This window comes from Gracilinanus agilis, chromosome 2 (genome assembly GCF_016433145.1).
Source record: "Gracilinanus agilis isolate LMUSP501 chromosome 2, AgileGrace, whole genome shotgun sequence".
Taxonomy (NCBI): Eukaryota; Metazoa; Chordata; class Mammalia; order Didelphimorphia; family Didelphidae; genus Gracilinanus; species Gracilinanus agilis.
This window is the reverse complement of record NC_058131.1, coordinates 651,523,053-651,537,169: the sequence shown is the minus strand read 5'-3', so window position 1 is coordinate 651,537,169 and position 14,117 is coordinate 651,523,053. Positions and strand designations below refer to the sequence as shown.

General features: G+C 45.7%; 1 protein-coding gene across 1 annotated transcript; it reads right to left on the bottom strand.

The window, feature by feature from the left end:
- Nucleotides 1-6,109: 6,109 nt before the first annotated feature.
- On the bottom strand, nt 6,110-11,090 carry LOC123234307 (chymotrypsin-like elastase family member 2A). Its single transcript, XM_044660220.1, has 5 exons — nt 10,921-11,090; nt 10,093-10,269; nt 8,928-9,211; nt 7,046-7,209; nt 6,110-6,289 (listed from the first exon to the last, which is right to left on the bottom strand). Exons 1-5 carry the CDS (start codon nt 11,088-11,090, stop codon nt 6,110-6,112), a joined length of 975 nt encoding a protein of 324 aa, XP_044516155.1.
- Nucleotides 11,091-14,117: the final 3,027 nt, after the last annotated feature.

Here is a 14,117-nt window from a genome sequence, read left to right as displayed (position 1 = left end):
TACAGCCTTAAACAAGTCACTTCACCTTTATCAATCTTAGTTTCCTCATCTGTAAAAAAGAATAATAGCATCTACCTTTCAGGGTTGTTTCGAGGATCAGATGACATAATTGTAAAGTGCTTAGCACAGGGGCTGGTACATGATAAGATAGCTATTACTATTTTTATTAAATATAATTACTCTATTGGATTTGTTAAAGATTCAATTTGGTATATTTTGCTTTAAATTAGATAATAATAATTTACTGTCTGGGGGGGGGAAGTAGCAAAAATTTCTTAAGTTGCTCTTGTCTATGAAGATTTTAGGACCTTCTGTTCAGGCAGAGTCACAGGATCTTACAAGTTCTGTTGACAACATATCACTAAATTAATGAAGTTTGAGAAACTAGAGCCACTCCCAGTCAAAGTGGAGAAATCTACAAGTTTGCTTATAGTAAAGATTAAGTTTTATCTGATAAATTATTCAGCTATCACTTGTAAAAATTATGAAATTGCATCTTCTAATAAAGTCTATATTGAAGTCACATCTTTGAATTAACTTAATAGACCTTAGATTTCATTTTCGCCTTAGGACTTACTAGGCAATATAGAATTGGAGGCTAACTGTAGTTAGCATTTTTCTGGGGTTTTGAGTGAACTATCAGGTATTTACTGTTTGTTTGAACCTCCAGAATGCAGTTATTCCTAATTTATAAATGAAGGATAAACAAGATATTTTTATATGTACTTATTGTTAATTGTCATTGTAATAACATGAGAGAGACAAATAATAACTTAACCCTAAGCTATATATTGCTATTTGGGACAAAATCTCTTGGGACTGTAATTTGATGCTTTTCTGAGTGTTGATTTCAGTTATGATTGTCTGAATTATCATTAAGCCAATATTACATGATTGAAGGGATGTCTCTGCCTGGGAAAGCTGAGGGGATGGCCATGTGTAGGCACAGGTAGAATCCTCTTGACTCACTTTCTCTATTGGGTTATTTCCATTTTGAATAGGAAAATTTTCCACCTGATTAATTCTGAGCCTGGCTATGATATCCTATGAATAATGTGGAACTTTACTGCATTATTGGCTGCTAACTATGACTTTTACCTGAAATCAAACAGAGCTAAGGAAGTTTTCCCCATGCTATGACTTATGTCAGATCAGTCCTGATATAGTCATAACTATGTTCCTCCTTTTTCCTTTCATAGAAAATTTCTAAAATCAGGGCAGATGAACAGAGGAATTTTTTGCTGTTATAATACTAAATCTATTTGTTAAAACATCTGAGTTACAATAGGAGACAAATATGAACATTTTTACTGTTTTTAATCTGAATTTGTGGTTAATTTCATATCTTAAGCAAGTAAGTAAATTAATTCTTTGGCTTGCCATCTACTTGCTAATAGTTACATATTCATATATAAGATTAGGTCCTTAATGTATCTTATTCTTTCAAGATAAAATATCTATTTATACATACATGCATATTCTCAAAGAGAAGAATAGGATAAAGATAGAGTAGGTTTTTACATTTTTAATGGAGTAGAAAATTTTGAAGAAGCATCAAGATTAGATTGTTAGAAATCCAAGGAGCTACACATACACACGACTGGCTTCCAAATTTTTCTCATGATAAATTCAGGTTTTTAATATGTTTTAGTAAGAATAACTTTAAAAAATAGATTAATGATTTTACACACAAAATCATATAGAAATTTAAAATTTGGGGGCAGCTGGGTAGCTCAGTGGAGTGAGAGTCAGGCCTAGAGACAGGGAGGTCCTAGGTTCAAACCCGGCCTCAGCCACTTCCCAGCTGTGTGACCCTGGGCAAGTCACTTGACCCCCATTGCCCACCCTTACCACTCTTCCACCTAGGAGCCAATACACCAAAGTACAAGGGTTTAAAAAAAAAATTTAAAATTTTTCTTTTTCCTATTTTGAAGCCTCTGTCTGGTAGTGTTAATGGACAGAAGGGCTCATTTTCCAAGTCAGGTCTTCATGGCCTTTTGTTGTTTGTTTTCAAATTCCTCCTAACAAATAGGTCTTGATCAATGACACATGTAAAACCCAGTGGAATTGCATGTTGACTATAAGGGGGGGGGTAGAAGGAGGGGAGGGAAAGAACATGAATCATATAACCATGGAAAAATTTTCTTAATCAATTAAATATAATTTTAAAAATACAATTCCACCTATTCTATTTATGGCATTGCGCATATTAGATACAAGGTTGGGTAAAGATACAAAGAAGGAATGCTATGTAAATATTGAAATTCTCTGAAGTTTCAGGTGAATTACAGGTTCCTAAATTGGTGTTCTTCTCATAGCTCCTTTATTAGAATTAGATTAATAGAATCTAAACTTAGTTTCGCCACCTGAATTAATTACTGGAAAGCAAATCTGATTAGATTTTGTGATGTTTTGCTATATTATGCTGAGTCTTAACACTAACAAGCTTTAGAAGCATAGAGGATCTCAACAAGTGACCTAGAACCTGGAGACTGGAGGAAATACCTGCCCTGATTCCTGCCAAGTTCTTTGAGAAATGCTTACCAGACTCCTGAAGATCATGAATGCCGCCAAAGGACTTACCACCTCTAAAACTATTGCTCTATTGGCTTTCTTTATTCTTCACTCAATGGTTTTATTAGTTTTCTCTGTGTTACGGACCTTTTATCTATTCTGTAAGTTGCTTATCATTTTTCTGCTTGGACTAATACTGATTTAGGAACCAAGACCCTTGTCCTTCAGGCTTGCCAAGTGTGGTCTCCAGCTACCTTTCTAGTTTAACTTTTCATAGAAGAAAACTGTCACAAAAGCAGAGAAAAAGTGGGTGACCCTATCAACCGAACATTCACAAATTGATTTTATTGCCCGTATCATTTGAACACCTGTGGATTAATTCTATTGAACTACCAAAATCTTTGGGCTACAGATATATTTTGGGGAACAGAGGCCAATCGAGCAAATGGGTGGAGGCTTGTCCAGATCCTGCTGACCAGTCGTACTGCCACCGAGGTTGCCGAGTGGATGACGTGGATACATCACTCCCATGTGAAGCTTGTTGTGATTGACTTCAGCCCAGAGAGGAAACAAGCCCTGACCCAGTTAAGCTGAGAAAGAACCCCAACACCAATCAATGGTCTTTTGGACACTTGTTTGACCCTGATAATGAGGACCTGATACTTCTCATATTATCTACAATGAATTTGTTGTTTGAGCTTTGTACCCTATTGTGTGCCCTTGGGGTTAGGGAAACAAGGCAGCCCAGTATTTATACACATCTGATCCAACATGCCAATTGTGCCTTTAACCGAACTAGTTCCTGGTTATGTAGTTCCCCCCCCCCTTTTCTTTGGGGGAAGAGATGCCCCTCGTGAACCCCAGGGCAGACATCCAAGATGTGTAGTTATTATTTTGCAATCAATAAAGCTTACCTAGATACAAAACAAACCAAATTGTACTGCCATGGGCTAGAAGAATGAATCTTCCCATTTATTCATGTTTAGTTAGGAGAAAAAAGTCACTTTTATAATTCTTGCCATCTTTGAGCTTCCAACATATTGTCAAGATACCAGCTTTGTGTAATGAACTGAATAGGGCAATAGATCAGAAAATAGGATGTCAAGTGGGATATAATTATTCCCTATCCCTGAGTAAAAATGTGACCATTCAAGATTGAAAGGGTCTTCTGAGGATTTTTCTTAAGCCGGGAAGCCTGATAACACAAGTAGTTTTTTTAGGAAAGCCCCATAGGAATTTTATTTCCTGTGTAACCAAAAAAGGATATTATTGGGGGCAGCTGGGTAGCTCAGTGGATTGAGAACCAGACCTAGAGTTGGGAGGTCCTGGGTTGAAATCTGGCCTCAGACACTTCCCAGCTATGTGACCCTGGGCAAGTCACTTGACCCCCATTGCCTAGCCCTTACCACTCTTCTGCCTTGGAGCCAATACACAGTATTGATTCCAAAATGGAAGGTAAGGGTTTTTTTAAAAAAAGGATATTATTGGCTCTCTTCAAATAGGAACAGCAGATGTGGCTTGGGTGGGTGTTTTGGCTTCTGGTCCATTCCTACCCTGTCTCCTAGACAGCCCTCAAAAGCAAGTGTGCAGCCATCTAAGTTTTTGCTATGCTTCCCCCTTTAGTGAGACCAAATCTGCTTTTTCTATCCTATTACCCATGTATGGGACCAGACACAGTCTGGACATTCCTGAATAAAGTGAACAAATTTTTGTAAATATTTGTTAATGAAACCAAAGGTGCAGCAAAGGCCCTTAATCCTTCATTTTCTTCTTTCTGGCTCTGGATTTCCTCCTAGCAGATAGGGGAAGGGTATGGGCCCTCCTGGGTTAGGAATTGCCGAGACCCCCTCCCCCCCAAGAGAAACAAGGTTCCATCAAGTCAGTGCAGTTAGACATGGTCCTACCCTGACCCCTGTGACCTGAAAATTGGCCACAGGATGGCCGGAAAACCCAATCAAACCCCTCTGTGTGACTCCCTTCTGACCAACACTTCTTATTATTGAAATTATTATAATCTATATCTTTAGGAAAGCTCCAAGTCTTATAGAAATCCCCTTATAGAAATCCCCTAAACACTCTATAATAAATCAGCATTTAATGAGTTAACAGTTCATACCCTCAGCAAAATAGCAGAAGCTGCTTTAATCTCTCTCTGTCTCAGAAATTTGAAGGGCACAGCATGGCAAATCAAAATACTTTCTTGCTTCACTACTTTCCCATGCTGAACTTAACTCCATAAGTTTAAAAGTTGTCACACTTAACCCACCCTCTGAAATATGTTGAAGGTCTATTATCAAAATAATAATTGAATAACATAAAGTCTTGGTAGCCTTGAATTCTGTTTAGACTAAAATGTAATCTATATGAAAACATAAATGTACTCTTATGCCAATTTTTAGGTAACGTTGAGCTTTACAATGTTTAGAGAAAAAATGTAAATCTTGCCAGCATCTGGGAACTTGAGAAAAAAGTATAAAAATTAAAGATGTAACAGGAAGTTCTCAGGACAGCTTCTATAACTCCTCTCTCTCTCTCTCTCTCTCTCTCTCTCTCTCTCTCTCTCTCTCTCTCTCTCTCTCTCTCTCTCTGTCTCTTTCTCTCTCTCTCTCTCTCTCTCTCTCTCTCTCTCTCTCTCTCTCTCTCTCTCTCTCTCTCTCTCTCTCTCTTTCTCTCTCTCTCAGAATGCTGTACCCAGAGTCCATCCACCACAAGAGCATCCATACCTACGTGGGCTCAGTTTGGAGTGCCTGGAACAAGCTCCAGGAGGACGGTAGGGAACCCTGGTCCCACGGGAATGGCTAACCTCTTGGCTCCCAAATTTCCCACGGCTGAAGTATCTCTTTATGGGTTTTCTTTTATATGTCCTCGTAGGGATTCTGTGTTGCTTGTGCTTAGTGTGCCTCCTTGGGGCAAAGAACCAATTCCCAGGCCCAAATTGCAGACAGCAGAGATTAGGATGATGCCGTTAAGAAAAGAGAAGCAATACAGATTCAATGGTGGAACTGCACCAGGAGGATGGTCAGCACCAAAGGGGAGACTGAACAACGTCAGCCCATGGTGCAGTCAGTCTGAGTGACTTCATGGCGTTTAGACTTTGAGTTCGTGGCAGCTAGCCTATACAAAATGGCGTGCCCATCTCTGATGATGCTGTTAATAGAGGACAAGTGGAGGCAACGCTAATCTCATCTCCTCATTGAAATGTGTAGGGGGGGCAGCTAGGTAGCTCAGTGGATAGAGAGCCAGGCCTAGAGACCTGGGTTCAAGTCTGGCCTCAGACACTTTTTAGCTAGGGATCCCTGGGCAAGTCACTTAATCTTCATTTCCTAGCCATTACGCTCTTCTGCCTTGGAACCAATGCACAATATTGATTCTAAGACAGAAGGTAAGGGTTTAAAAAAAGAAAACAAACCCAAATGTGTACGGATTGGGATTGTCTTGCTTTAATATGGAAGTTGTTTAGTCCTGGCTATAAAAGCAGCCTGCAGTTTGAATTTGAGGTCAGCCTTCTCTAGCTGCGAGCTGCGTCTCATTTCCTGAGTTTGCCTTATCCAACAAGATTTATTTTAACGACCATCCATAGACCATCCCTTTGGGTTCAATAGAAGAAGAAGTCACGGATTCTGGTAGCCTCGATCCATGGCCTGTAGGAAGCCGTCCTGGTGAAGACGCTGGGCTTGTTCTCAGCTCGGCAGCCAACGGGCCCAAAGCTGGCTATGCCGTGGACTTCCCACTCATTCCTTCCCATCTGGCAAAGCAAGGGGCCCCCCGAGTCTCCCTGGAAAACGCCAACGAGAGAGCCCAGTTAGAGGGGTTTTCACTGACTGATTGTGCGTCCAGCTATGCAAGGCCCCGGCGAGCCCATGTCTTTGGGGCGCCAGGAATAAGGGGCCCAGGAGAGGCTCGGGCCAGCCAGCAAATCCTGCGGTATATTCCCCAGCCTTCTATCCCACCAGCAGGTGAAAACAGGTCCTGTGGCCCCCCCAAAGAACAGGACAGGCTGGGCCCTGGCCAGAAAACGTGCAGCCTCCTTTGGTGAAGATTCCTTTTTTTAGAGCCCTCCTAAGTCCCTCTGAGTGACCGCCCTGCCTGGCTCCCAGCAGGACGCGGCACGGAGGATTGGGAAGCGGCCGGAGCCCAAAGCACACGGCCACGAGGACGTCCCGTTCGCCGCAATCCCAGGAAACGTTCGGCCCCTCAGAGAGCAAAGCCTAATAAAGACGGAAGGGACCCTGCGTGTTCCCCAAGAAGTGGGACGCGGATTTCACTTTGACGTACTGAATCCTCTTTTAAAAGGAGAAGATCAATGAAGAAGCGCAATCGAGTCAGCCCGTACATAACAGTAAGGTAAAGAGCGTGGAAGATGCCACAAGTCTGGCCCACGCTGAGGACGGAAAGGGAAGCTGCCTCTTGGGAGAGAAGCAATGGAGGATGGGGGCAGCACGAGGGCATCCCCAGCCCCCCCCTCCCCCCCCCCCCCGGCTCAGGATGTGGGAGAAGAGAAACGGGGCGCCTCTCAGGTCTGCTTCCTTACCTGGCACGCGGCGGGGGCCCCTGGGAGGTCCCCGAAGCCCACACACAGCATGGTTGGGCTCACTTTGTCACCCCAGACCTTGTCCTGTTGACAAGTGCTGAAGTCCATGACAGGGAGCTGGGCTTGATTCAGAACACTGGACAGCGTCAGGTTCTCCTCCCCACCTGGCAGAAGCAGACACATGAGGACCCTTTGGGCGAGGATAAGCTCTAAGAGCATTCTGTCACGGACACCGGACCGCTGGAGAAGGACGTGGGCAGAGGAGTGGAGGCGGGAAACCACTCCCGCGGATTTAATGAATTTATTTTGAATGAACAAATGAACTCCTGAAAATAATTTTAATGCATTCCTCTATGCTGCTGATTCCCAAATCTACTCGTCCTGGCCCAGCGTCTCTCCTGGCCTCCCCCCGGCCCGGTAGGCATCCTAACCTCACCACGTCCAAAACAAAGCTCGTGATCTTCCCCGTCAGCCTCCCCAGGACGGTAAAGGACGCCGGCCTCGTCCCGGCGCTCAGCTTCACCATCGAGGCCGCGTCCGGGACTCCTCGGGATTTCTCGCCCCCAGATTCAAGCTCAGGCCTCTGCCACATCTCCTTCCCTCCCATACTGTGGCGCAGGCTTTCGTCCCCTCCCACCCCGACTGACAGCATAGCCTGCTGCTGGCTCTGGCTGTCTCAAGGCTTTCCCTGCTCCAAACGATCCCCCATTTGGCCATTAAAGCGATTTTCCTAAAATTCAGGCCTGATCATGTCCTTTCCCTCCGCCAGCAGATTCCTATGGCCTCGAGGAGCAAATACAAAATGCTCCGTTCAGCGTTCACAACCCTTTAAAGCTTAGCCCTCTCCTACCTGCCCATCTTCTCCTTTTTCCCCCCCTTAAAACCTCTATTTCCATCTTAGGAGTAGTACTGTGTGTTGGTTCCCAGGCAGAAGAGCAGTAAAGGCTGGGCCATAGGAGTTAAATGTCTTGCCCAGGGTCCCACAACTAGGAAGGGTCTGGGATGGGGGGGGGGGGTTAATCTGGGTGGCTCAGTAGATTGAGAGCCAAACGTAGAGATGGGAGGTCCTGGGTTCAAATCTGGCCTCAGACACTTCCTAGCTGTGTGACCCTGGGCAAGTCACTTAACCCCCACTTTAGCCCTTACCAGTCTTCTTCCCTGGAGCCAATACATAGTACTGATTCTAAGACAGAAGGTAAGAGTTTAAAAAAAAAAAAAGAGTCTGGCTCTGGCTCTCAAACCCTTGAACCACCTAGCTTCCCCCACCCCCCCAATCTTCTCATACCTTACTTTCCAACAGCTATTCTTCAGTCTAGAGATGTTGGCCTGCTGGCTCTTCTAAGCACAAGACTCTCCATCGTCCTACTTGTGGACATTTTCTCTGGCTCTCCCCCTTGCCTGGAAGGTTTTCTCCTCTCTACTCCTGACTACTAACTTCCCTGGCTTCCTTTAAGCCTCAGCTAAAATTCCACTTTCCATAGGAAACCTTTCCCAGCCCCTCTTACTTCTAGTGCATTTATCCCTCTGCAAATTACCCATTTTCCCTGAAAATAGAATGGCTTTGTATATATTTGTCTGTGTATTGTCTTTCCAATGAGACTTATTTTAGTCTATAATTTATTTTAAAATTAATATTAAATTGTTATATACTATATAAACATATAAAAATCATCCTCCATCATAAAATCAATATGTAAATGTAAATTAAATATTAAATTTTAGACTGTAAGCTCCTTGAGGGCAGGGATTGGTTTTTGCCTCTTTTTCTACCCCTGGTGCTTAGTACAGTGCCTAGAACATAGTAGGCGCTTAATAAATGCTCCCCGATTGATTATAACCCTTTGGGGGTGATAGGATGGCCTCCTCTTCCCGTTCTAATTACCTTGGGTGCCTCCCCAGCCCGTGACCCAGCAGAGCTGGCCGGGCCTCAGGCCGGGGCCTCCAAAGGGAGGCAGGCAGGCATAGTGCACGTAGGGGCCGCTGGGGATGTCGTGGAGCGGCCGCACCAGGGCGATGTCGTTGTTCAGCCGGTCCAGCTGTGGGTAGTGGAAGTGCTCGTGCCGGTATATTCGCTTCACCCGGTGCACCCTCTGGGTCGCCTCCGTCTGGTTGAGTCGGTGTTTGCCCAGCACGATGCGCCAATTGGCAACATCTTCTGTCTTCCCCCTGGCATGGCGCGATGGAGTCAGCCCCGGCCACGGCCAGCACTGAGCCTGGGGGAGGATGGCCCAGAGGCCATCTCGGGGAAGGGGAGCCCAAGTGGCCGTGCTGAGGGAACTGAGGTCAAGGAGGGGCCCTTTCGGGGCAATCCAAGGAGATCTGGGTGTTGAGCCCAGAGAAAATGAGGGTGTCCCTTTCTTGGGTTTTATGGACGGAGAAGTGACCGCCTTGTTGTGAGGGATACCGGTGAGGACCCTCCTGCTCCCAAACATCTTCCCAACCCCAAGACTGGGGCATCCCGGAATTCCACTACGGAAGACATTCTTTCCCCTGCACCACCCAGATCGAATTGCTTGCCAGCTCCAGGAAAGGGAAGAGAAGGGACGAAGGGAGACCATTTGGATCCTATAACTCCGGAAAACTCATGTGGAAAGGTGTTATTACGTGTAATTGCTATAAAACAAATGAATAGACGAATTCCAAGGCATTTTTTCAGTGAAGCACGCCATATTTCTCTTTTAAAATGCAAAACGCCCCTGGGAGGGTCCGTCATCTCACAGCTGATTACAGGGAAGGGATCCTGGGAGCCCCCCATCCAGAGTCTGGAGGTCCTAGTCATGCGTGGAGGCAGAAGGCCTCGGTGGAGGCAGCGTCCTTCTGCAGCTTTTCACTCCTGTGACCGTGGGTTGGTCATTTACTCCTCTTTGGAACTCGGTCTTCCCGCCTATAAAATGACTGGCTAATCTTTAGGGCTTCTTGTGGCTTTGAATCCAAGGACTTGCTGATAGGCCCCCCAACCTATCCTCCCCAGGTTAGGGAAGTCGGGGCCTCCCCTTCTCTCTTCCTGCCTCCAGCCATCCCCCTGCCCGAAAGAAACACCCACTTACCCAGAGAAGCAATGGGCGGCAGTAAGGACCCAGCTGGGATGGATCAGGGTCCCCCCACAGACATGGACAAACCTGTGGCTCCCCTGGACTCGAGCCTGAGAGTGAGGAGAGGAGAGAGGATGCCCCAACACGTGTGTGGCCGGCAGAGAACGCCATTTTCTCAAAGCGTTGAAACATCTTGTGTGTCAAGAGTCCCACCCCTGGGCAATAATGTCTCACAAGAACGCGGGGGGTGGAGGTGATGGAGAGAAGGCGGCTAAAGCCTTGGGAGGGCAGCGGAAGGGAAGAGAATGGAAGCAGGGGTCGGGGTGGTAAGGAGAAACCAAGACTGCTCCCTCGGAAAGCTCGAAGAAGCTGTCTGTGTGTGTGTCTAAAAATTCTGTTCCTGAAAACGAAGTTAAATTTTTTTCAAATTTTCAAATATTTGTGCCTCAAATTTTATTTTAAATGTATTCTTTAATCTCCTCTAACCCCAGGTACTTGGGAATACCACGTGGCACCCAGATATATATTTTTCAAAACACCAATCCTGCAATTATAAGTTATCAGTCTCCATTTTAATAATCTATTTGGTATAAAGTGAGTCCTTTACACTGAGAAGTATCCTTCTTTAAAACCTTTCTTTTAGGTAAATTTGGATTTTCCTCATATCAGTTTCCTTAAAGTTCTAGTGTTCCAAAAAAAAAAAAAATAGAAATAAAAACAAACAAGTAAATAAATAATGACAAATAAATAAATAAGTTCTAGCGTTCCTCAGTATCTTCCTAAAATGCAAGTGTGGGTTTTCCCCAAATAGCTCAGAGTTGGACTTGGACTTTCTCCAAATACCTAAAGTTTACGCTTCTAGGCGTCGTCTCATCTCGCAGAGTTAAAGTTTCTAGGTTTGTCAGAGACAGAAAAGGCGAGAAATGTGCGTCCGGCCACCGTAGGGTCCGGGAGGCGATACTCACTCCTGGGGAAGGAAGAGGCCTGTGCCCTTTCCTCCTGGAGGGGGACATGGGGACTAGACTAAGAGCCCTGGTGAGAGGCCCCCCAAGAAAAGCACTCGGATCCCTCCTACCTAAAGCCCCGGAGCTGGCGGTTCTCAGGGGACCGTCCTACCTGCATGGACACCTGCCAAGGCCACGAGTGAGGCCTGGCTTCGCTGCCCTGGATGATCCTTTCAGCAGAGCCCGAGTGGTGGGATGGGGCGACCCCACAGTCCTGGGGCCAGTCTGGAAGGAGGATGGACAGGACACTGCAGTCGCCTCAGCGGCCTGGGTGGGAGGAGTCCCTTCCCCAAAGCCTTGTTCATTGAGGGTCCCAGGAGGGAGGGAACACGAGGGGTAAAATGGCGGATGGCATCCTCCCAGATTCCTGGCTTCCTCTCCTCTCTCTCGTATCCACGGGACCCTGGTGAGAGCCTGCCATGACTCCCCCCACACATCCCTCCTCTCCCATTCCCTCTAGGCTGGTGTGGAAGGGACGGTCTTGCCCGGGGGTCAGGGGCAGCTTCCTGCCCAGGACAAGGACGATGCCAGGCCTGGTCTCCCCGGCCTCTCTTCAGGCACCGGCGCCGGGGAGACCCTCCTTCCAGGCCACGGTCCCAGGGAGGCGGAGGCCTTCACTCACCCAAGGCCAGGTGCCCAGGGAATGCCGCTGCCCGGGCTGGCGGGACCAAGGCAGGAAGGAGCAGCAGAGCCAGGAGAGTCATGACCAGGCACGGCCTCGCTCTGTGGGAAGTGCGGGCTGGAGAATTTATAGGCCGCCTCCCCGGGCCGAGGCCTCTGGCTCTGATGAAATGACTGAAACAATGCGTGGGGCTGCCAGCTTGGGCCTGGATGCTTCTGCCTGGGGCTAAGCACTTCTGTCACAGCAGCCAGGCAGCCTTTGCCATCAGCACTTTTGCCCAGAGAAAGGACCCACAGGACAGAGAGCTACGGCCCGGGCTTCATCCAGGCCCGTCCCCACGGCCCTTCCTGCGTCCTGCTGCGGGCTAGAACTTCAGAATCCCTGAGCCCGAGGCCTCCAATACTATTCTTAGGCCTCCATGAGGAGGCAACGGGTGGGCCCCGGGCCTGCAGTCACAAAGACCCATTTCAAATCCAACCTCGAACATTTGTTGTGAACCCGAGAGAGCCGTTTTAACCTTCAGATGCCTCCGTTTCCCCACCTGTAAAAGGAGGATAATAATATTTCCCACCTTATAGAATGATTGTGAGGATAAAACAATTTAATTTGTAAGGTATTTAGGGGCTGCTCGGGGGCCCCGTCACCAACTCTCATTTGCCCGGCCTTTGCCCTTCTGTCTTAGAATTGTTACTAGGGCAGAAGACGAGGGTTTTAAAAAATAATAAAATTTGTAGTGTTTAGCACCGTGCCTGGCACATAGCAAGCCCTGTATACGAGTTAAGAGTTATTACGGCGGTCACAAATGCTCTTTACTACAATTCATCTTGTCCCAGCCCTGGTGGGGTTCAGGGCCCTATCGCAGCCCATCATCCTGGTTTACGTTTACACAGGACTCCATCATCGCCAGGTTTCTGCGGAGTTATTTTTTGGGTTGGACATGTAAAAAAGCAAATTTGAATGGACGTCTATGTTCCCAATGTACGGATCTCCTTTTCTCTCCCAGAATGCCATTTGCCATGCTGGTTATTTTAAAATCATTTTCACATAAATTTAAATTTATTTAATTTACATATATATAATTATTTAATAATTGCTCATTAATATTTAATGTGCATTAATTAAATATTAATAAACAGAAATATTACATTTATATAATTATAGATATGATTTCATTCATAGCAGGTATTACTATTTAAATCAAAGATATCAAATATGTGCCCTGTCCAGCCTTCCATCCTGGGCCTCTGGCCCACAACACTCCAGAGGAAATGTATATGGGATATATTTAACGAAAAGAATCAAAATACGATACGACATACTGTTTTGTTGTTTTATTATTTTTTTAATTCTTACCTTCCATCTTAGAATCAACACTGTATATTGATTCCAAGGTAAAGGAATAGTAAGGGCCTGGCAATGGAGGTTAAGTGACTTGCCCAGGGTCACACAGCTGGAAAGTGTCTGAGGCTATATTTGAACCCAGGACCTCCCATCTCTGAGCCTGGCTCTCCATCCACTGAGCTACCCAGCTGCCCCCTATATGACATAATGCTGATTGGCGTCCATCTGTGGGGACGTAGGAATCTCTTTCTGAGTATCAACACCATTGATCTAAATGGTTACCAGACCAGGCCATGGTAGAAGTAGACTCAGCTCTGCAATGGACTTGCCAAGTGGCCCACGCTCACTTCTTTCCTTTGGGTCTCAATTTCTTCTAAAGGGTTTGGGTTTGACAATGAGATTTAGCAATGGGAGTCCAGAAGATTCAAATGCAGGTCATCTGGATATAGCATTGGCTGTGGAGTCCGGGGACCTGAGTTCAAATCCCAGTTCTGACACTTACCACAGAGGACCTTGGGGTGGATCAAGTGGCTTTCAAGGATTCTTCTGGCTCTAAATCTAGAATCCTTTTGACTACAGATTCAGTGTTCTGGAAGACTATGATATGTGCATTTGGAATGAGTAGACTTGGTTGCACATTTCATTTGATCTCAACTCTAAGCCTTAGTTTCCTTATCTCCAAAATGGGGATAATGCTATGTACCTTCACATGGCTGCCATGAAGAAAATTCTCTGTATATTTTAGAATCCTATATGTTTTATGTAAAATTTTTAAATCCATGTATATTCTATTCTGCAATAATGGAGGTCACTATGGTCTTCTTTTCCAACTCTGTGATGATTCAGCAGTACATTTTTCCTTTCTTTTCTCTTTTTTTTAAACTCTAATTGTCAGTCTTAGAATCAATACTAAGTATCAGTTCCAAGGAAGAAGAACAGCAAGGACTAGGCAATGGGGGTCAAGTGACTTGCCCAGGGTCACCCAGCTAGGAAGTGTCTGAGGCCAGATTTGAAATCAGGACCTCCCGTCTCTAGGCCTGGCTCTCAATCCACTGAGCTACCCAGCTGTCCTG